This window comes from Labrus mixtus, chromosome 10 (assembly GCF_963584025.1).
Source record: "Labrus mixtus chromosome 10, fLabMix1.1, whole genome shotgun sequence".
Taxonomy (NCBI): Eukaryota; Metazoa; Chordata; class Actinopteri; order Labriformes; family Labridae; genus Labrus; species Labrus mixtus.
The window spans coordinates 9,337,906-9,362,602 of NC_083621.1; the positions used below are offsets into that span (position 1 = coordinate 9,337,906).

General features: G+C 40.7%; 1 protein-coding gene across 3 annotated transcripts in view; it reads left to right on the forward strand.

Annotated features, from left to right (window-relative positions):
* pcdh11 (protocadherin 11) overlaps positions 1 to 24,697 on the forward strand; it is a 126,793-nt gene that overhangs the window by 18,703 nt on the left and 83,393 nt on the right. Inside the window, exon 4 of one of the 3 annotated variants that reach the window (XM_061047982.1) lies at positions 1,431 to 3,554. The exons of the other annotated variants lie outside the window; for them this stretch is intronic. Within the exon in view, the coding sequence (XP_060903965.1) occupies positions 1,431 to 1,514 (84 nt within the window). The 3' untranslated portion in view covers positions 1,515 to 3,554. Of the gene's footprint in view, positions 1 to 1,430; positions 3,555 to 24,697 lie in introns of those variants that run through there. 3 annotated transcript variants of the gene reach the window in all.

The following is a 24,697-nucleotide window of genomic DNA, read 5'->3' on the forward strand; positions in this document are numbered from 1 at the left end:
GGAGACGATTATGGTTTAAGGTCACCAAAATGTTTTCAGGGACTTTACAGATGTAGCTGATAGAGAGTAAAGCTTGTAAAAATACTTCAGAGACTACAGATTTGTGCCACCATATGGCTTCATTATACAGCGCGAGCCACATTTGCAAATGAAAACCTCCTCCCTCCCCTCCCTTGTCTTCTCGGTTTTTACGCATCTCATCATTTTCCTTTAACCCTTACCCCAGGATATTAGAGGTCAATCTGCCTCCAGTGATGAGGAGCTCATGTGAGAATATGTGCTGTAGCTGAGGCATATCAAATAAGTATACCACCCTGCTTGAGTGATCTCAGACATCATCATGAATATGCAGAGAATAAAACAGGCTAAAACATTTGTTTTTTTGTCTTGCACCTAATTCTGGGGGGGGGGGGGGGGGCACAGAGGGTCACTGCTAAACAAAACCAACCTCATATGAGTTAATATACCGTAGGAAGAAGAAAAAAAACTGCTGTTATGGTTCCTGTGCTTTTGCATAAGCATGCATTACAGTTTGACTAAACACCCCTTAGAGCACAAGTGTTGTTCTAATACCTTATTCATAATGCAATTTATGGTATTATCTTTAAAAGAGTTAATATTATAAATTCATTGGATAACAAGGGCAGCAGCGAACTCCATTTTTTCATATCACCATGTATTTGTGTGGGTGAAGGCACATGCTCTTTACACTAGCCACCCATGGTCTGATGACAAAGTGCTGGCGCTGACTCATTGGGTGCACAGCAAAGAGAAGAGGCTATCATTTTAAAAGGCTAACTAGGCATGTTAATCAAATCCGACACCAGAATAACATTTTAGGTCATGTTTTTTTTTTTTTTTTCTCATTTTCTCATTTTTCATGTCTTTTTTTTTTTCTTCTTCTGTTGAGTCATTGCATCTGTGATCAATGTGCCTTGCAAATATAAGCACTATCAGGTCATATGTGTCCTGATTCAGATACCTATTTAGGAACAGCAAAATGTCACGTTCTGTACATATCAGAGGACTTGCTGGCAAGGGTCCGAAAGAAAGAGTGGGCCTAAATTGATCCAAATGGCTTTTTTTTTTAGGGGGAAATGAAGAGTGTTGCACTAGTGTGGTGGGAGACAAAAAGACAAATTGGGAGTGATAATTGGATAAGATTGCATGCTCTGATAAGTACAGGAAAAATGCACAAGCTTGTGACGATTGTAGCATTCTTCAAGGAAACCTGACAAGATAATGACTTGATTGCCAGCCGTACCTTGAAGAATGCTTTTTTTTTTATCTTCTACACTCTCTTCAGAGATTTTTTTTTATTCAGTGTTCAGTGTAGCCTCACACTGATAAGGCTACAGCTCAGGCTGCTCAGAGCTCGATGATATTGTAACTACAATCTCCCTATATCTGTCTGTCTCTCTATATTTCAGGAGACGGCACTGAAACCACCACACTATGGCACACTCTGTGGCACAGGTACAGCTCGCTCCCACAGGATTAAAATCAATCTCTAGCTCCCACTACCTAAAGAGAGAAACAGAGAGAAAAGAGACAGAGAGAGGGCAGAGGGAGGAAGGAAAGAAGGCGAGAAGTGAAGAGGGGAAACAAGTACTTTACTGTCTCTACAGCCTCAAAACCCCACCTCTTCATACAATCGAGAGAAAAGATGAACTTGAAGGAGGGGAAAGAAAGAAAAAAAAAAGACAGAAAAAGAAAGACGCTTCATGTTGCCTGCCTGAATCTTGACAAAGCTCCTCCTGTGAATCTGTTGGAAGTTTGAAATGCTTTATCGAGTCCTATGCTGTTACTTACCTGTGTCGGTGAGGATGATACTGTAAGCCCTGAACCCTCCTCGAAAACATGTCCCACTCCAGCACCCACTCTGTAAAATAGGTGTCAAATACAGTCAGTAGATCTGTAAAGTATGTTTATATGTATGTATGTATAACTATCACAGAGTTGATGGTGTTTATATTTATTGAATCCATTGATTTGCTTTTTTTTTTAAACTGCCTGGTGGCCATTTAGTTTTCTTACGTTCTGAATTTTGGTATTATTTCACCCTATTTGGGCTAGCTCATGAAACAAATGACTTTTAATGTATTTATGCTGCAAGATCTACAACCTGTAGGCTTAGATGAGAAGTATCGAGCCAACATTTCAGTGAACCTTTTTCTGTCAAGTTCCCGCCTCTTACTGTCACACTTTCGAGGCCTCTGATCACATTGCTAGTGGAGAGTGTGGCTAATGTGACAGAAATCTGCATGGCCCCACAATTTTGACCATATTTGTGGTGCTTTTTGCAACCGCGTGCTACTGATCGCCGCGCTGTTATTACACTGGGCGAGGTGGTCGGACAAGTTTAATACTTTGAGCTAAGCCACAATCACAGGGGACTAACTGCTGGGGTTATAATCAAAAGCTGTTTATGTAGGGCAGATTTGAAGAGAGCTAAGCCTAACCTTTTGTATGTCGCTTTCAATTCAGAAGTGATTTAACCTGTGAGAACCACATTAAAATGACTCCAGATGGTAAAAAAAAAATATAATAATCCTCAGGCATTCTTTAATGCGAGTTGGCTTAGGGCAAAAATGACTTGATTTTCTTTTTTTTTACACTTATTTACACTGACAAAATACATTTTGTGATAAGAAGAACATTGAACACCAAAATGAAAAGGTAATCCAGGCTTTGGTTGAAAAACAGCAATAAGTTACCATTTGACAGAAGATCCACTATGGTACACTTACGTCTACTTTTATGGTTTTGTTTAAAGCATCATTTAGCTTCTACTGTTTCTACACCTATAGCATCATTATGGTAAAGTATGTCCTGACTAGAATACTTTCTGCAGTAATCACCAGTAACTGGCTTGATGGGTTAGCAGCATTGTTGTTCAATAGTCCTGTTAATTGGTACGCTAAAGACTGCTTTGATAGGTATGGCCTTAAAAAGGCATCTACAGTACATACATATAACCATAAAATTAGAGTCATTAAGATGGACATAGGCTGTGCATTCAGTTGGAAATGTACAGATGGACTGGACTGGAGGCTCTTTCTCCTCCTGTGAAGGATTATACATAGTTTAATGGAATTACTGTACAGACCAGAAAGCTTTTTTCATTTTGTTCCAGTCTTGATATGTCAAACCTCCATAGACTATGTCCATTTTGAAGCTTTTAATTTTATGTGTCGCCTCACTGTGAGGCGGGTTGTTATTATTGAAGGAGGTATATTCATGTAATTATGATATCAAATGTATTCACTACTGCGTAGGGGCCACAGTATGAAGTATACATAGCATCCTAGCACTGTGTAATGATTAGATTTTGCCTGATCTTTGGGGAAAAGAAAAAAAAACTCATACATGGGGAGAGCTTTTGTCCATGTAAGGGAGACAGACAAACCTCACTTTTATTCAATGTGAAGTACAATATGCACCTTACATGATCTTTGTAACTGACTTTGATTTGCCAGTGTGGAGAAAATTGTAAATGTTTTGTTTATGTATGTGTGCGCTTCTGAAATTTATTAAAGTCTTTTTGCATTGTATTGCATATTTTGACGACTCTTCTTATTCATTATTTTAAGCATTCCACGTAAGTCTGCATTACTGAATCAGTCATTTTTCTGCACACTAGACTGCATGTGCTTCATAGGAACAGGACTCAAAGAAGGCAAAACACTGGTTGTAGAATAATCATTTGTTTTTCTCATATACAATTAGCCAGTAGCATATAGTGCATGTCAAACAGACTGTGCCCTAGAGAAGCATGTGTGGCTGTGTTGGTTTGGACACCCTTAATTAGCTCATCTCGGCCCTGCAGAACTCGCCGTACCTCAAGTCTTCTACAGCTTGCAACAGTATATCTCTGAACCAGGAAAAGGAGAGTTAGAAATGGTTACGATATACATCGCTCATTAGGAACAGATTACAGATAAAAAGTTATGGAAATTTGGTGGGAGCGCATCCTTTGAAGTGCGCAGACAGAAAACAGCAGAACAGAAGCTTTTTTTGGAACAACAGAACTTTTTTTTCTCCCTCCTTCCCTCTGTTTGTGTGCGGTTGTTTCTCCTCCATGAGAGCTGATAATGATGATTTGATAATGATAACCCTGCTATTATGATGTACAGTAGTGCACAAACACAGGGGTTTTTACACATCTGAGGGGAAGATTGATGCTAGAGGGTACAATAAGCGCAGCTTCAACATTGTGTTAGGCGGTGTTTATGCGGATTTGATCCAAAAATACAGACTTGAAAGGCATAAAACAAAGCCAGAGAGGAGACAACAGAAAATGTTTAATTGCTTATCAAAGTTACTTCATATTTTAAAACTGAGAAAGAGCTAATCAGATCCCTTGGGGGAAGCGTCCTTGGTGATTTGAGACGATGATGCACTCTCAAGTAGAACAGTCTCATATAGAAAGTTCATAAATGTCAGCTTTCTATAAATAGATGAATGTAAACCTTGTAAATGCCTCATTCTCACTTGAACAAAAAAAAACAGAGTTTGGCTGGATCACAAGGTAGTTGTTTCTCTTTGAGCTGGATAAATTATGATTTGATTTTTTTCGTGTTCTGCATAATTAGCTAATGAAATGTTTTCAAATAAGCCATAAATAAATAAAATACACTCTCCAGCAAAGTCACAGCTTTAATGAGTCTTAACATTTGTGCACGGATAAAGTGTAGGCGATATTGGATTTTTCTTAGGCCTCAGAGTACAAAGTCAAAGGTGAGAAAGAAGAAAAGGAAAGAAAAAAGATTTAGTGGACGCACGAGTTGCACTTGTGGTTTATAACAGAACATGTCTTTGGTTTGCCTTTGGAACATAATGTTGTTGCTCACACAGAGTTGTGTAGTTGTAACGGCGACTATCGGCTTGTGATTTTGGTCAGCTCACATTTAGTGCATTCCCGGTGGTTTTTTATCATCTATAAAATGTCTTTTAAAGGTTGTCCCATGGTTGTATTACAGTGTGTCGCTGAGGAAAGTGTTCCCACAGTCTCTATGCTGACATATTGATTCATGATTTATGAGCCTGAAGTATTCAATTTCATCTAACCGACCAGGAAGCTAGTTATAAGTAGTAAGTTTGATTACATTTAATGCAATGATACATCTGCACACAGACGAAGGAAAGACCCACAAACAGGAGCTTACAGAGACACACATGAGGAAATTCTTTGTACTGTGCTAGTGAGGCTATCCATATGGCGTTCATTAATTGTATTATTTTCTCTCTTTTTTTCAATTTCTTTATTCACCAGATACAAGATGGCTAGCAGGCTTCTTTTAGTACAGCCTGTTTTATGCAGCAGTTTCCTATACATGAACCATTAAATGCACTACAATTACGTTGCAAACATCCTTAATTTCATTTCAGAATAAATAGAATTAAATGTGATGGCAATCCACAAATATAAAGGTCTTCATTTTTAACAAAGTGTGTATGCGCATGTGACTTTGCACAACCCCTGGGATTTTAATCAGTGCAATCAGTACCAGACCCCTGTTATCAAATATTCCTCTGTCAATAAGACAAGACTCTTCCTCTGATATGTAACATAAAACTGGAACATATCTGTTATTTGTGTGGATAACATTGCAAAGACGAAATCCAGATGGCAAAAGCCCTTTTTTCCTTCATATTACATTGATTTTGCAAGTCACTCATCTGCTGCAGACAGTATAGAATGACGATTGTAGAATGATAATTTATTTTTCAGGATTACGGATTGCTGCAGTGGCTCTGTAAAATAACTTTTTAATTGAGTAATCGAAGCAGGATGAGGATTATTTTATGACATGTCAGTGATTTACAGTGTGTATGTTTTTTTTTTTCTCTATGCAAGTTTTGAATCCGATTTTGATTATTTAATGCGTCTATCACATTCACTGACATCTTTGTTTTAGTTATGACATCAGTCACATAAAGGTGTCTTTTCTTTTGAGGGTTTGTACTTCTTCAATTTAAAAAAAAAAAAATCATGCATTTCATTTAAATGTTCAAGTGTAAAGATTATGAATGTTTTATATGACTCTTTTAAAAATGGAAGGCTGTCTTTGGGTAGAGGTGTGGGTCAATTAGCCAAGCAGTGAGCTCGTTCGGTGTGAAGTTGTCCTGAAGCAAAAACTGACTGTCTAAGCAGGGGCTATTTATGCATGTGTTGTGCAGTGGTGCAGGAAACAAGGAGATGCTGTCTCTCTCTTGCACTCCACTCAAGGCAACACTCCACACAATTGCTGCCAAATCTCTGCCAAACTGAATAATTCAATCATCCCCCATAGCTGCGGTGGTCTTGCTACCTTTGTGTGTGCAACAATCAAATCAGTGTGGAAGCCCGCCGAGTGGTTCTTTCTGAAACACTGAGTAGCTCTACAGCCCGGAGATTGTTTTCATTGAAAACAATTCTGTTGATTAAACGAGGTGTGACTGTGGAGCGGGGATCTGAGGAGCATCGATTGCCTGTACAATTGTTTGTTCCTTGTTAAAAGTGTGATCTAAAACAGTAGTTGTTGCTGATAGTGTGCAAGAAGCATATGGTTTGCTGCTGTCTGCAAGACAGTTAGTGTGCCTCTTCCCTAAAATATCCAACATTGGAGAGACTGTTGTATAAGTTTGTGCAGGATTAATAATGCCTTTAGCTTTGACAGCCACACAAATGGTTGGAGATGTAGTTGCTGGTGCTTTGATGTGGTTTTGTCAGAGCTTGATTATTTAGTTTGATGTATGTAACTACGGTTGTTACAGTAGGGATAAGTGAACTTTACAAGCATTCTTTTGGAGACACTCGCTCTCAACATTTCCCCCGAATCCACCCCTTCTTTGACGTAATCACATCATTCCAACATTTAGTTTCGCCCATGTAGATTTATCTGTAATCCTCACCGAAAACATAAAATAAATCGGTTAATAAAAAGCAAAAATGTATTTATCATGTCAGCTTTCAGGTCACTGGTGGTGCATCGGCATTCTGTGGACAAATGCAACTAAGCTGCAGCCACACAGAGGTTGTTTTTTATTCAGATTTTCCCCTCTTTTTTATCCTTTTGAAACATACAGTGGGGAAACCTGTCCAGCATCTAACATGCCATTGGGGCTAATAAATGCAGTTTTCAAAACTAGACACATCCCACTGTGGGTCAGTGTTTAACACTTAGTGATGCAGTGATGTTAACTAAAGCCGGGGCTCTTTTGGACTAGTTTCCAACAGTAAACACACATAGTGTTACATTTGCTGTATTTTGTGGCAGCCCATTCTTAAAAAATAACCATTGCTGAACATAATGTTTTATCTCTGTAGAGAATTCCCCAGAGTTAAAAACAAATGTCTTGCCAGGTTCCAGTGCAATGTTTCCGAGCTGACCCAAAGGCAACAACTTAAGACATTGTCCGAGGAAGGCCATGTCTGTGTCCTCCTTAATCCTGGTAATCCCTGTGCAGAATTCCTGATTTGCTTTTGTAAAAGAGATTAGGAGACGATAAGATGTTCGTCCGCCTCCTTAGAATAACTGATAATCTGGTTTGAACAGAGGACTCAAGGGGTATTTAGCCTGCCTTAACATTTGCCTAAGCAGATGGCGCTGACGGGGGAAGGTGCAACCTTAGCCTCCAAACCCCTCCCTCTCTGCATGGTCCACTTTGGAGGGGGAAAAAAAAGAACAGTGGGATGATAATCAATGTTGTTTATTTTGCTGCTTGACTCTTTAAGTACTTTCAGCCAGATTATGGGCTTTTGCAGGGGATAATCGGGAAACCGCAGACAATTGCCTTTTTCCTCCCTGACAGTATCCCCCCAACGAATGCGTAAAGAAGGCGATTTAAAAGAGATGCCGACTCTTAATTCCTGATTAAGTCCCTTTGCAAACCCTGTTAAAATTAACTGGACACTGCGCTAATCACTGCATTTCAAACACCCCCTGTTCTGGCGCAGTGGACATGCTATATCAAGCCGTGAGAAGACTTCCCATGAGTGATATCTCCATAAATGTTTGAAGCTGCCTATTTCTCAATGTGATGACACACACACACACTATGAAACCCAGAAATCTACTCCAGGGTAATTGTAACACTTCAGGGCTGACACAGTGAGTGTGCTGACCTCTTCTGACTACTGACAGAGGCAAGCCTTGTCTCGCTCATGTTGTAAAGTCAAAGAAGAAGCAAAGGAGAGAGGGAATGAAAGAAGAAAAGTCTTATATCAAAATGCGCTCAAATTGGCCTTTTTCGAGATATATGTAGCTGTCTTAATGTTTGGAGTTGCCTTTACATAATTTCCAGTATTATGCCGTTTTAGTGTCTGTGACAATGCCAGTAACTCCAATAAACCAATATACAGTGTGTAAGCTTGACTGCATATAAGCCATTAAGTCGTTTATATTGGTTTCCTAAGCCCACCTCTCTAACCTCAAGCCTTGGGCAATCTTCTCAACTTGGCCTGGACACCTGCAACAAAAGCATTTGTCTAATGAGATCAGCCCATTAACTAATTAGTGCTTCCCATGACATAAGTAGGATAACTGTGGAAAGGTTTGCACATTCTGCAGGACTGTCGAACTGAAGCATTGGCTGCTGTTTCTTCTTTCTTTGTCTGTGGAGTTAGTTGTGTTCTATAACAGGATATTTGTGCATAGCTGTCAAACCCAATCTGGGGCAGAAACACAAAAGACAAGCAGAGGCCCCAAATGCATGCCGCTCAAACATGTACACAGAGCAAAGTTAATCTACACGTACACAATAACATGCCAATTTCTCTTACTTTCTGTGCTCCCACTTCTTCCAGCGACAAGCAAGGGGGGTTCAAAGTGAATGCTTAAGAAAAAGTGGGGAACGAGCGTTTGAGGCAAATGTGAATATATGATTACATTCAAAGCAGTTTGTATGAGGACCACGAACGTTATAACTTATAATTGGAGCTACATCCACAGCTTGATATCTTTGTGTCATACTTGCTATGATTAATGCAGTAATTACATTTTTTTTCCTGTCATCACTGCTGTGCTATATAAGTGCTCCCTCATAATAGGAATTCATCGCAACGTTCTTGAGATGTGTTTGAAAACTGGTTGTGTATCAGCCAGGAGGTATGCAGAGTGCCATTAGCGGGGAATAATAGCTGGTGAACCACATACAGCTAATGCTAGTTTGTGTTGGCACACATTTTATAGCTCAACCCAAAGACCTTGGTCCTTCTCGTGCACCAAAGAAATGATACTGTTACCCTTTGTGTGGAAGCCACATTATATACTTACACAGCAAACAAAAGAAAACATCTCTAAGCCTTTAACAAGGCTTCAACCTAATCACTTCTCACCATCTGAAGCAACTCTTCCTGCACTTATACCTGTACCTTAATAGCTTGTAACATTTACAGGTAGCGCCGTAAAACATAGTTAAAGTGCCCGGATCATAGTCCACAATAAAGTGGAGGGAGAGCTTGAGCTTGAAACATGAAAGGATAATAGAATCAGAGATATTTTGAAGAGTCTTCTTAAATAATGCGTGTGATATTCACTGATGGCCATAAAGAATTTATGTGCATGCAGTCTTCAAAAAGAGCAGCAACTCATTCCCAAGATCAGTCAGACACATTAACACATGTCATTTTGACAGTCTTTTTTTGTTGCAGAGGTCTTTGTTGCTTGACTGGTCAGACAGTCATTATGAAGTGATACGGCTTCACGTCCTGCTGCGCCATGAATTTAGAGGGAAATTGGTGTTTTTCACACACCCCTGAGACACCCTTTTTTTTAACAACCCTTTGCAGTTATGTCTTGTTATAAAAGTACATTTTTGTAAAAAAAAAAAAAAAAAAGGCTTCATGCTGGCTCCATGTATACTTTCTTGTACTGTATCAGGTTCTTGCAGTTTTTCTATTTACTTCTATAAGTAAAATCAATGAGACAAGGATTGGGCCGCCATCAAAATCATTTAATTTAAGGTCTTCCTTTTCGCAATACCATGTAGCGTGTTCAATGTGAATAAAACAGTCGTATCAGAACACCTCAATCCAATTGTTTTCAGCAACGACCTTGTTTTTTACTCTTCTATATGTATAAGAGAGTCTATGGACCCAGACAATACTCTTGAATTTCCACTATGTTTTCCCCAAATCAGTTTTTTCCTCTGCCTATGTTTTGCTGTGATTGGTTACATTCTCAGCAGAAGTGAAACAAACATCCAGGAGAGCTGTACATGTATTACAGACAAAATCACGACTTATATTACCTTTGCTCCACACATATAGACAGGGCACTGCTTGTGATGGAGCACATGTGTTCAAGCCCAGAGGTAATGGACAGCACTTGGGTGAATTGTGCCGACCCTATTGTATTGTGTGGATGATTGTGTTATGCTCCCTCAGATAATGACTGTGCCCTACTTTGACTTTGAGGCAGTGACCTGAAATAAAGCGCACAAGTGAAATCCGAGCCTGGATGAACCTGGAAGTGATTAAGGTCACACAGGCACACCACATTTGTTTGACCCCCCAGTGACTCACATCGACCAATGTCTACAAATCCTCAGGGAGTCTTTTGTGGGATTCTACCTTGATGCAAACATTGAGCATTGATGTTTGGGAAACGTGTGCGGATGATTAAATACACCTGTGAAAACAGACCTTGATTTTTTGGTAGCTTATTGACCTGCAAGGTCTAAGTGCATATTGCTCCCTCCCAAATTGAAATTTGGTCTTTATATTTTTGTTAGAGAAGTTCAACTTCATATGTAGCTACTCATACACACTATTTTTTGGTTTCAGTCAGCTCTAGCAGATATGAGCCAAAGACTCAATATTTTTATGCCTCAGTTAGAAATCTTGTTATTGATGAATGATGCACAGCATGCTGCTGCACTTGTGCCCAATATTGCAACATATTCACTACGGGTGCTGACTGCAGTCACAAATAGTTCATTGGCAACCATCAATGAAAGTGCACTCAAAAACAATGTGAGGGAGTCAATGCATACGATGTATAAAGCATCATGCATAGTTCCTTTGGGACTAAACAAATACATCTTAGTATTTAAGTATGCATCACATATTGGCAAACAAAACATCAAGTGAATGAGGCTAAGTGAATGAGAACACAAGATGCTACACAGAATCCAGGATTCGCCTCAGATTAAACTCTGTTCAACTCTTTGATACATTATTTAACATTGTGACTGAAAAGGCTGAGTTTTCCTGAGTACAGGTCTCACTGACATAATGCATACATGCCTTAATGCTTCAGGGGAAACACGGATAACATGAGATCATGTCTGCCTCTGGAGGCTGGGATTCACCGAGTGGATCTTAGGCTTGTTTTTTTGTGTCTTTGCTCCTCTGCTGGGGGATCAGTACACAGCTCCTCGCCACAGCCATGACACTCAGATAAAAATGACTCTTCCTCTGGTTTGCATGTAAATCAAAGAGGGGAGAAATAATTAAATAATTAAGTATGCCTCTGCCTTATTTTTCCAAGGGAGACCGCTGGGACCCGCTATTTTTAGACACAACAAAGAGATTGCCAGGGGTGTCCAGTCTCTCCGTTTAAGGTACGGAGTATTACCAAGCGGCAGCCTCCTGTGTAAAAAAAAAAAAAAAAAGCCAATGCGGAAGTTAAAAACCTCGGTTAATTGCGTGTCCTCTTGAGGCTGGCTGCAGAAGCCCTGGAAGTCACATGCACACCACAAACAAATTTGTGTTTTTAAAGCAGAAATAAACAACCCTGGTTCAAAAAAAATGGAAATTGGTCCGATTAGCTAATTTCTCTATTGGCACACACTAGGTTATTTAAAGAATAAGAACTCATCCGTTTTGATTTCATGAATGATAAGAGTTATTGTTAATAAGGCGTGTGGCTGACTTGGCTGACAGACGGGCACAGTGTATCTGTTTGTCAGGAGGCTCAAAACCGGCCCTGTGCAAGATCTCAGCCTGTTGTGAGTTTGACCGAATGTTAGATTAAGACAGCATTTCCTTCAGAAACTGATGGGTGATGTCACTCAGGCTTCATCCAAGTTTTTTATTTTTTATTTTTTTACAGTCTATGACTTTTACCCTCTTGTTAATGTGAGTCCTGCTTGTGGACTTAAACACATGCTGGGAAGATATAAAGGCCTCTGCCTCCCTCCAGACAATGTCAATTAAGCCTCAGTGGAATTTACTGGATGGATGTGTCCATGGATGGTCATTCTTTACACACCTAATAGATTACTGACACTTCCACTGAGCTCTAGAGGGTTGGTTTTGAGTCATGTACAGTACATATCCAGTGGCCACATGCATGGTCACCCTGTAAGATGACCCCTCCTGCTAGCAGGAAATGCTTTGTCACACAGACAAATGTGGCAGATGAATACTCAGCATGATCCGGGAGTATTTGTCATCTGGTGTTCTCTTTCTAATGGCTTTAGTGCTGATGAACCAGGTCGGAGAAGGACAGAAAGCTCCACGGCAACAGATAGAGGAAAAGCTTTGTAGAGGGATCACAAGACAGATCCTTACCCTTCAATAATTCAGAGTTTAAATGTGTATAATATTGACACTTTACCTTTAGCCTTAACTCCTTTACATCTTAACCCTTTTATTTGTCCTTTTAAATCTCAACTTTGTCTGATTTCAAACCCCTACTTTCAAGTCCCTGCTTTTATTACTGAGAACTGCCCAAGCATCGATTTTTTGGGGGGGCTGGAGCTGCGTAAGAGATGCATTCCCATAATTTATTGTAACACCATTATCCTCCATATTCTCGATACAACATTTGACCTTGAAAATGTGAATTTGCAGATGCAGCGAGACCAGATCTTTGCAAAGTCAGATATTTTCTTGCATCCTTGGCAAAGAGGAAGGGGCAGTAAATGCTCCCGTGTTTGCCTTTTAGAGATAACACCTCAGAGGTCACTTGAATGACTTGGTGTAATGTGGGTCATAAAGCCGTATAGCCTTAAATGCACCGAGCGACGAACTTCCTGGCATGTGAGATATTTCCTGTCTAGCAGGTTTTTATTATATGACCCCGGCTGGTTGCTTATGTATGTATGCTCACCGTGTGGACTATTTCCAGAGTGCGGGGCCACACATGTGGGGTTTGGTGATAACACAAGTGAAAACCTGTACACATCAAGTCGGTTCAGTTTGAAAGCTATAGTTACATCTTCTATGAGAGGGATTTTATGTCATAGAAATGGAAACCCATAAATTTATATTTAACATTCAGGATTAGAATGCCTCCAAAACGAACTGTCCTTGACGACTTTAAAAGAAATAAAAAAAACATTAAAGGCAGAGCATGTCAAGACACACATTCCCCAGCAAAGTGAAAAATCCTGCCTGTTATCTGTTTGATTCTGCACTTAGGGATTTTTTCTTCATCTTTTCTCTTCAAACATCAAGTACCAAAGTCATTTACATGTGCTGGGGGCAACCAGAGTTAAAACACAGACATACAACTTACTGCTGTCTAGAGGCAGTCTGTGAGGAGAAGAAGGAAGTTGTAAGGGATGTTTAAAATAAGGAAGCAGAGGAAGGGTAAAATGAAAGGAAAGAGAGAAAGGAAAGGAGGAGAAGGAGAAATGAGGACGGTTGAGGGTTGAGACCAGTGAAACACAGAGGGTAATTCGTTTTCACAAAAACTCTCTGTCTCTTCATACAACAGGGGGATTGGCCTTACCCCTGAAATGAATTAAAATTCATGAACTATTGAAGAGTGAGCTGCCAGGAGTAAGTGGAGATACATTTTTTAAGCCGGATATTATTTTTCTTTTCTAATTACAAATAAATGAAGCTATTACTTTACCTTAAATTAAAAGCAGAGGGGTTCCCACAGAGATATCTGATCCCATGTGTAACTCATTTAAGACTGATTTGGGCCCCTATTGAGTTGGCAGGCGAACTGAAAACAGGCAAGCAGAGCATCTCAACTGCCTGGTATTGTCTAACTCTTGCTGGCTCTGTGCCGTGTCTTTAACTTGGAAACACAGCTGAAGATTTTGTATTTGAAAACCACAAAGGCAAGGTACAAATAGGCACTAAAAAAAAACACACTTCTGTCATGCTAAAGTTACCTCACTCCAGTTTGTAATCTTATACAGATTCCTGAGGAATCTGGCAGAGGAAGAACACACACAGCCTGTTGTCTGTAATGCCTTCCAAACAAGACGAATCAAAAGAAAATCCAGTGTTTGACTTTCATCCATCCACAATATAAATAACTAATTTATCAATTGTGCTTAAAGAGGCATACAATGGGCAGAACAGAGAACATTGTGTAGCTGGGATAATCCCTCAGAAGATTTACCCTGACATTGCCTTGAGGGGAATAGTGGGAGCAAGAAGCCGATCCTTTTCCTTCCCTTGCTGTCTCTCTATCTCTCTTTCTCTGGATACATCATAACTATCACAGCTCCTGATCAGCCCTGTTTAGTTATATTGCATTGTGTTCTTTGATATTCCGGTTAATCCGTCAAGTGAAGAGATTTAGCCCGAGATTACAGTGACTCAATGAACTTTTGATGATTAACTTCTTGTTGTATGTCGCCCTCGGGCATTTTCTTTGCGTTGCACATTATAGCAATTTGTAGGTTTGTGTGTGTTTCATTTGTGTACATTAAGCAAGGTGGCTGTCTTCGTCTCTTGTGTGGGGGACTTTGACTAGAAGAAGATAGCTAAAGCCCTGCCACGGATGGTCTGCCAGCCCTAAAGCTTCCCTCAAGCTATTCACGCGCTGCACGTATTCGAAACCTGAATGAGAAATCTTAGATACTATCTGGTAGAGCTTGATTTTTCTACATTCAAAGGGTCTGATCGTTCTTTATGCTAGCAGTGGAAGAAAACTGGTTTTCAAGACACCAGATTTCCTGTTTAGATGGATGGTGCCCTAATTGCAGGTTCAGGCCTGAGCCAAATAGCAACCAGCAAGTCTTGAGTGGATTAGTTTTTCTGAGGTAGTAGGGACTTGGCGACTTGATCTATAGGCAGAACTCCAACAAACAGACCACATAGGTGTAATTACACCTAAGCACTGCCCAAGCCTGTCTGACAAATTGACTATGCAAGCTGTAACCGAAGGTGATGTGTATTGCCTGGCAACAAAACAAAGCAGCCAGCATAGATTTGGATAACATCTGTTTTCAGTTCATGAATTCTATCAGTGGGAGCATTCTGTATGTGCAATTACTCGAACCAATCACATGCAGAAGCTTTTTCAATCTGCCTCCTTGAGTGCTGTCACTAGTTATTACAGCGTGTGCTATTTAGCAAAAGTGCATTTGCAGCTTGAAGAGCATCCCAAGATATTAGTGGCATCTAATTGCATTACCTGAAGGAGACTGATGGCGCCAGTTAAAACGGCTGGCCCCAGTTCAGCCTGTGTCGAAGGCAAGTGCTTCTTTACAGGTTATACGTCGTGTTTCTGACTGGAATCTTTTGTCGACTAAGTGATTTTCTGACAGCTTTAAGCCTCTGCCTGCCTCTCCAAATACCCCTATCCCCGAAGCAATCGTACATCTTAGCATTAATCCACTTTCATCCATGTGAAGCTGAAACAATGACAGAATGATAATGGCACCTAATGCAGCCAAATTTTGATTGCACAAGTCAGATTTGAGCTCATTAAGTTGTTCTGAATTGATTCATGCATTCGTGCTTGTTTACCTAGCAATAGTGCAAAATGTCCCAGCAGTGCAATCCATATTCATGCAGGCCAGCTGTGAGGTTCACTGCAGAGCATTTAAACTCTGAAAAAGGCACATTTCATTTTTTTGTTTTTCCTCGTTTAATTGCCTCTAAATAACTGCTGATTAAAGCTTTACATCTCTTAACCATTTCATTGTGCCTCTAATATTTCTGTTATAAAGACAGAGAGCTCACCCTATTTGGCAAGGTTACAGAAATGGCACCTTCAAATGTACAGTTTCAACAGGAATACGAAAGAAATCATAAAATGTTCAGCTTAACATCATTTGCCAAAAGCCACAGGCACATCTTGATGACAGAGAATACAATAAGGTGAAAACTGCCAAGTGACCCTCACAGGATATGTCTCTAGCACCTTCTGTCTTCTACTTCTAGATTTAGTAGGGACTGGAGGGGGTTTTACCTCACAGTCCTCCCATAGTCCAGTGGGACTCTCATCTTGGGAATAGCATGCCAGTTTTATTGAGCAGGGAGTGGCAGTGGAGAGAGACGAGGGCCCTCAGAGACGCCTGGATGTTTTCCATATTAAACTGCACAGAGAGGCTTAAGATCTCACTGGTGAAATGACTTTCACTTCAGAAATCAAAATGCCAGTTAAAGCAGCATAATTATGGAAAATTGTGACATATCTATGTCTGTTGTTGGTGTGAGATTTTATCGCTCTTCTGCTTTCCCACTCCCTCCCTTCATCTCATTTCTCTTCCACCCCACCTACACATTCCTATCTTCCTCTTTCACCCTCCCTCTCCTCCCTCCCTTGCGCCAGTACCCGTCTTACTAATTCCCCAACCTCGAACTCCTCCTTTTTCTGCCTCACTTCCTACAGAGAGTAAAATGTCTATGGGCATTTATAGCCACATTAATATGAGCAAAGGATGTGGGGTAATAAATCGCTTTCTTTCTCCCAATGAGCCATACGAAGTGGTGATAAAAACAACTTTTCTGTTGTTGTGCGCTTTTGCCTTGTGGAGAGGGAGGGAAAAAAGGCTGTGTTTGAAGTTCAGATTAGTCTTCAGGGAGTCCCACCTATTGGGACTGTTAACCTTTAGCCATTCAGCTATAAAGCAAGCGAGTTCCATTAAAATACATAATGCATGAAGCGCCGAGATTGCGTGCCATTGATCAGCACTTGAATAAATTGAGTTGAAATCCTATTAACATAACCAGTTACACATAAAGTGAGATGAATAAAGTGCAGTATAACACCTGCAAAAATTAGCCACCATCAGCCTCGGTTTGTGATGGTTGAAGTGGTCAGGCTAACTGGGGGCCATTTAGGAATAAACAGTAATGAAGTATAATTCCAGCTATTTGTGCAATGAGTTTCTACTTGCACAACCTTTATCTGATGGCATTGTAGTACCAGTATGTTTTATCTAAAAAAACAGTGTAATTTCTGTATGAGGAACAGTTATATATTTAGAACCTGTCAAGCCCCTTTGTAGTCTTTGCATATTTTACCTCAATAGAGAACCTTTAGGTGTTGCTGATAAATGTATTCTAGTCAATTTTGGTCCAGTATGACACGTTGCAATGCAAATATGAGAGCTGCTTTAGTGCAGTGCAATGTGGCATCCTGTAGCATCAAGACTCATGGCGCCTGTATTCATCACTGTGTGCTTGCATGTCTGTGGTAACAACAATGACCCACCCCCCCTCCCCCAAACTACCACACTCAACACTTAAGCATTAAGTGTGTGTCCCCCTCCCCCCCCCCAACCCCCTCCCCCCACCACCACCACCACCACCCCCACCCCCCTTTTAAAGCATTAAAGGGCTAACCTGTCATCTTGACGGGTAGCCTCTAGCTCCTTAAATGCATGCGATGTCCCTGCAATAAGCTTTAGTCTGACTAACATGCCATACCATTTAAAAAATGTTTTTTTTCTGCCTTTAACTCCCCCTCCTCCCTGTATCAAGAATAATTAGGGCAATTAATTCAGGTGGATACCCAGTACAACATATGTGTTCTCGGATTAGGTGCATTGGAGGCTGTGTCACCCGACCTCGTGCAGACTGGGAGATGACCCAAATTAAAGCATGTTTCCTCCCCACCCACTGCTCCCCCTTCCTCCTTCTCAAAACCCCCCTTGCCACCACCCCCAACCCTCGACCCCCCCCTCCCAACCCTCCTTCCGGTGCAGTGCCAGCCTCCCCACAACAATGCCAGAGAACGCCTGCCAATGTTAGCAGCTCCTTAATGAAATAGTAATTGTGACTGTGACTTGCATGCATCAGTTGCTTTCCTGTCCTGTTCTGTTTCATTGCACAACACAGAGAGGAGTCTGCTGAGTTCCAGCTCTGTAATTTCATTAATGCTCAGTGTCGCACCTCTGTGTACAGTTTGTTTTCATTACAGCTTTACATTAGCCCTGATTGCTTTACCAAGAATGTCGCCTTATTGTTCTAGGTCTTCACACAACATGTACCTGCAGAATCACATTTGCTAAAGTAACACCGAATGAGTGAGATGCACACCGAACATCAAATATTCCCCAAAGAAGAGGCCTAACGAGATTTTTTTTGTTGTGTGGTGGCGGGAACAGCTGTGCAGAGAGGCACAAGAGTGTGGAATATTTAAGATCAATACGTCATTTATTTCACTTTGAGTCTGTAATGGGTCTGCAATCGTACGCTCCATTACTGGACACAAGGGCCTAGACTGCTGACCAATCCCATCTAATGAAAACAAATGTACTAGAGGGCTAAAGAAAAGAAATACACTACAGCACAGTTCATGTTCCAGTGTCATTTGGTATGAGGACTGTGGCCCCGGTTTGCAGTATGCAGAGAGGCAGGCTTAACAAGTCAAGTGTGTCATTTTGTGTGGGCAGAGGGAGAAGCCAAAAAGTGTTCTGATGGCAGAGTTCAGCTGAAAAGTGGAAGCTGGAAGGCACTTATTCTAACAGCAACAACTTTCTATCTATCTAACTAACTATCTATCTATCTATCTATCTATCTATCTATCTATCTATCTATCCGTCAAAACAGCAGAAAGTGTTACACATTTTATGATATCACGTCGCGCTGTTTCAAAGATAAGTGTCTTTATAGCTTTTTCATCAGTGCACAAATGAGATCAGGACTATTATTTCCAAAGTGCCCATGCTGATCTAACATCAGTTCTAGCTTTAGATCACACTGAAAATGGAAGAAAAACAAGGACATATTTAGTGATCCCAGTTCAGCACACCTCCTCTGAGAGGAGTTTGATGAGTGCAGCTCCAGATTAGATTAGAGGCCTCACACTGATGAATGTAATCCATCATGTTGTAAGCAACGGAAATTTGTGACAATTTACTTTCGGTAATGCTGTCATAAGCCCTTAGCTTTTAGTTTTTCACAGTTGCATAACTACAAACAGAATAGAGAAGAACAAATGAAGGCTCGTGGGGCGACATGTTTCATGAAACTTAGGGGAGTTTGATTTGTGACCATGACAGAGATTGAAAATACATCTTTCTACGTTGAAAGTGCCTTTTTTCTATTTCTTGCTTTCTGCTTCTTTGCTTCACCTTTTGCCTTTTCACTGCAGGCAAAACAAAATGTGTGGCGGTTCCATTTCATCAACTAAACTCAGAGATAAAACGTGCATAAAACTGGATGTTTTGTAAATGTTTCACCACTTTATTCCAGTTTGTGAGACAACAGCGTCTTTGAACTTGATTTTTTTTCCCCCATGTTGCAGCTACTGTGCAGCCCAAGAAGTAAGCCTTCTCACTGGGCATCGAGGGACCGGGCTGATCAGCCTCTGAACATCTCAAATCTTTTGTTTTTGTTTGGCGTGTCACATTTCTGTCAGGTGTGGCAGCTCATCAAGCTGAAATAATGAGGCCACGTTTCATGATTAGTGACAAACTCTTTAGATATTTATGTGGTGATAAGCTGTGTTTTTTTGTCAAAAAGTTGGTGTGATTATTTACCAAAGATACAGTTTTTGTATTGTTAATTTTAGAATTCGCAGGAAATTACAGCTTTTTGCAAAACAACACTGCTATTCCTCATGGTCTGACTATTTTTTATTATTATAAAATATGAACATGAATGCATGAGGAAATTTAAAACCGATTTATAAGTAGGCGTATTAATTTAATTGAGGCAGAATCTGTTGGGTGACATGATAGAGGGGTGTGGGTGGGGAGTTATTTCTGCTAAGGAGTTTAAATGTTTATGCTTTTTAGATTTAGAATTCTTAATACCCATTTAGTGACATGAAATAATGTAATTTGACAGATGAAACATAATTGAAGCACTCCAATATAGAGTCTTATTTTTCATAGTGTGATTATTGTGTATTTTCTTTTAAATAGCAATACAACACAAAGATTATAATACAACTGGGCTCGATGTGCTACATCGTATTATGAAGCAGAAAATTAGACAAGGAGCTGATTTTGTCTCAAACGTATGAAGAAAAGTGTGGTAAGAACAGCCATGCCACATATCTATTCAAGCGCTTCAAAAAGTAAAGTGCAGGTTTTGGATGAACTCTTTGTATGCTGCCTGCACAGACAACAGCTTGACAGTTGGTTTCAAAGAACGTCTCAGCACCTGAAGGGAGGTGTGCAAGGAAGGAGAGAATCACAAAAGTGGTTCAGTCATGCACATCACAATGTTCTTGTTTTTATTAATCCCTACTGTACATCACTGCAGCACTTAAAACAGACTGTAGCCAGCACACCTCTAACTCACATCAAAGTCTACACCTGTTTGTTGTGTCTTCCTTAGAAATAGACATGTGCCCAAACAACTGTCAGTAACATGTCTTATTATGCAAATAGGCAGGGAGGAGTTTGTGCTGTTCACAGCATTGGGAAGTACTAGTTTCACATCGGGTTACAGGTGGAAGAGAAGTGATGTTCTAGGTGAATGTGATTATCATCACATAAATTTGATTTCAACATTTCCTGCTGACCTAAAAAACTGAAATGATGTAATCTGAAGTAGTCTGCCTCATGTCATTTTTAACTGCGGAAATTTGACTCCCTCTACTCCGTTACCACTGCTTTAAAAAGAGACAAACCATGATTGTATCAGACTCATATTGAACCAGGACTTTATAATCCATTCACGTTTGTTTGGATGCACTTGGTGTATTGTTTTGGGTGCCGCCTGAACCAGCCTTTTCATTTTACAAGACGTTGCAGAGGTGAAGGTTTTTAATGTAATTGAACTTTATGTGTCACCTCCTGTTTCAGTAACAGTTGATTTGAGTCGTATCCCTTCACTTTGGAACCTCACATGTCACATTAAAACTTAATTAACTCTCCATCCACCGTTATAAGAAGTGCGATGTGAGTCGAATACAGATAACAGGCAGTAGGTAGAAACTTTGGCGGAGTCGCGGCGTGCTAAAAATCACACTAATCTAAATAATTGACATTATACATGCTGTGTTGAATAGATAATTAAATAAATAAATAACACCTCCGGATCATAGCTCGGGTTTCTCATTAGAAGGCAAGCTGTGCAACTCCGTGCTTGGGAAAGAAAGTCAAGTGAAGCAATTGCAATAATTACAGTGGCAAGAACGTGCGTGTGCTTTCTGAGGGGAGGGGGCTTAATGGAAGGCGATGAGGAGGGAGGCGCTCACTGTCTACAGGTGCCTCTGATTAAGGGTAATCTGAGCAGCCCTCCCCTTCCTTATATTTGCCTCTGGATGCCTCCAGCTCCGTGGTGTAATGAGCTCCACAGCCACAGACACTGTGGATGCCCTGCAGGACAGTCCCTACAGAGCCATAATGAGCACTCCAGTGTACCAATTCTTGCTCCCCACCAAGGGGCCCCCCAAGCCTGCCTCCCCTCAAACATGGGTGGGTACGGCTCATTCGTAAAAAAGAAAAAAAAAAACTCCATATAGCCACACTCAACTTCAACAAGCCTGTCTGAGGTGGAACTGCCTTCTCCTCTGGGTTCAGTGTGATGATGTCCTGCGTGTGTGGTAAAGGAGGGATGGCCTGGAGCCCAGGCTTGGCATCAATCACTTTACATGGAGAGTGAGGCAAAAAGGCAGAGGCGGCGATAGGGATTGAGTTGCAGCAAAAGAGAGAGAGAAATAGAGAGGGGAGGCACGGGACACAGGGGATGGAGTGTCGGGTGAAGAGCGAGGACAGCTGAAGTAGACAGGGATGGAAAAAGGTAAATGATGGTGGTGGAGGGATTGGAGAGGGTGAGTGAGTGTGAGAGAGGCAACGATAGATAAATTGTATGAGAGAGGGAGAGACAGAGAGGAGTGTACGGGTATAATGAGGTCTATGGAGGAGGGTGCGTAAAGAGGGGAGGGAGAGTCAGAGTCCAAGGTGAGGAAAGATAGTGGAAGAGAGAGAGAGAGAGAGAGAGAGAGAGAGGCTCCTTTGCCAAACAGCGGTCTGTGTGTTGGTGCTGGGCTGGATCTGTGTGTTTAAGAAACTGCACTGCTGTGCTTTTGCTCTCTTAAACAACCAGGAGGTGGGTGAGAGGATCGACGGGCCTGACCACAGAGCAGGGCTTTGAAGCTGCCTCACGCTGAGAGAAACTGTATTGGATTTAGAGAGACTGCTTTCAAAAAGGCGGGGAATGAAAGACAAAATAGAAATGGAACACAAAAAAAAAGTAAAACATAGAACAGAAAGAAAAAAGAAATAAAGCAAGCAAATCAAAGAGAAATAAATAAAAAATACACAGCCCATAAGCTCAACATGTCTCCTGCGTGTGCTTTTGACTCATCTATATTTATCTCTGTCTGAAAGATTAGCATAACAATTAACATTTCCACAAGCCTGCATGCAGATAGTGAGATGGCAATCATGAACATGGTGTAGCATTCATTAGGATTATTCGCCATCATTAATTGTGGTCATGAGCGATTTGCACGGTGAGGAATGATTCCATCTGTTTCTGTGATTGGTTGTCTTTTGCATTAGAAAGGCAGAAACATTAAGCAGCATGTCTTCAGTCCTGTGTTTGCAAGTGTTTTGCATTTGTGGATGTGTGTCTCTGTGTGCACGCCTGCGCATGTGTTCTGACGCTCTTGTGAAGTCCAGAAGTATAAGAAAAAAAAGAAAAAAAAAGGCGCTCATCATCTTTCATCTGTGCTGCATTTATTCTTCAGAAGCATCACAGCAGCTGTTGCAGCCATATTTTCTGCCTTTCCCCCCAAAAGTGTCCTAAACTTGGTGTTTTGAGAGTAAAATCTTCTTCTTTGGCAGGTAGTCAGATCACTGGTTGCACCTACTGGTGTGTGAAGATAATTCATTTTCTGAAAAATACACTCGGGGATAGAGTAAGAGTGAGATATTTTATACTGATACACAATAGATACAGCAAAATGAGGAACTTTTGCACGACAATAGCTACATCTGTAGCAGAGAGGATTAACATGGAGGGTAGGATTGGCCAGTGTGTCTTATTTTAATTGTCGTGTATTTTAAATAACTTCCCATTGCTCTTCTTCTCGAATGGAACCTCTGCGGGGCAAAAAAACTCTCTTTTCAGAAAATGGTTCCATCTGGGAATAAGGATTACATTATTATTATTATTATCTTGTGAGGGATTAAGGATTTGTCTCAACCACTGAGTGTTGCCCCCGAAAAATACAAGTAAATCACAACGCGGAGTCGCACAGTCTATTGTTCAGATCCTGAAAATAAGAAAAAAAAGACACATTAAATCCTGAAAAGGAGAGGTTTATATCCTCTGAACAAGGGCAGTGTGCTGTTTTAATGACAGCACGTCACACAGAGTTGGGTTTTGAAAAACATGAATGTCGGAATGACGTCTGGCAGCAGAGTTCAGCTACATTTCCTGTTACAGTTCTCTAGAAGAAGATCATAAAATAACAACCAAACTGTGTTTGGGCGTACTTCTGTCACATATCAGTTCATCCGTCAAAGATGAAAAACTGAATTAAAAAATTGACTCTAAAAAAGTAATCTGACATGTTGTTTACACGTTCATCCTTTCTTTTCCTATGTGTTATATCAGAACCTCTAATCCTATCGTCATGTACATGATTAAGGAAACAAACACAGAGCACTGATCCTGTCATACATAGAAGATAGCAATAAGTACATATATTAACAATAAGGATGAGAAGAATATTCAGATTCTGTGAGATTCTATCTTGAGGATTTCTATAAAAACAGACTTTATATGATTTCCTTTTTGCACATGTCTCACTTCCCGTGTTGTCGTATAAACAGAGGGGACCCTTATAACAAAGCACTGCCCACAGCCACAATTGACCTTTGGGGTTCTGATCCCTTAATGTGTTTCTCTGTGTTGGTGCTGATAAAGCCTTCCTTTGCCTCTGTCCAAATCTATAAAGCTTTCCCCAAAGATGCTAGTAATGCGGAGTGAGAGACACAAATATCCTCCCCATTCCATGGTCATAACCTCTGCCTTTGCCATCGATGGCTCTAATAGGTGTTTAGAAAGCCTTGGTTTGATGGCCGGCTAATGGTCCCGCATGTCATTCAGAGAAAATGGTTTGTGTAGAGGGGGCAGGGTACCCATTTTTCAGAGGAGGTCCACTGAGGAAGACTGGGCTGCAGAGTGAGAATGTCAGTTCAAAACCAATCCAAGTACAATTTCCAATAACATACATTTACATTATTCATGTATGTTCACCTGAACAATTTAAAAAAAAAAAAATCATTTTGCAATTCCATCGTGTGTTTTAAACACGTGAGGATTTACCAGGCGGCCTAAAGAGCTTCTGGTTACAAATTGATTACTGTTCAACACAAGTTATGAACATGTCTCTGAGACTGTATTTCATTCTAAATGACTGAGCATTGAGTTTATCGTTTCCCCTGGCAACTTTGATGCAATGCAAGTAAGAGCATACTGATGTCGAACAACCGCAAATTTGATCTAGAAAAATAACTGTTTTGACTCTCAGTTCAATGTGGGGCCCTTATTGGCCTAACAGTTTGGTTGGGCGAAACATGTTCAGAGGTTGAAGTCCTTGAGGCACGGGGCTCAGGTGTTTAACCTTGCGAAACCCGTATTTACTTACTTGTTTTT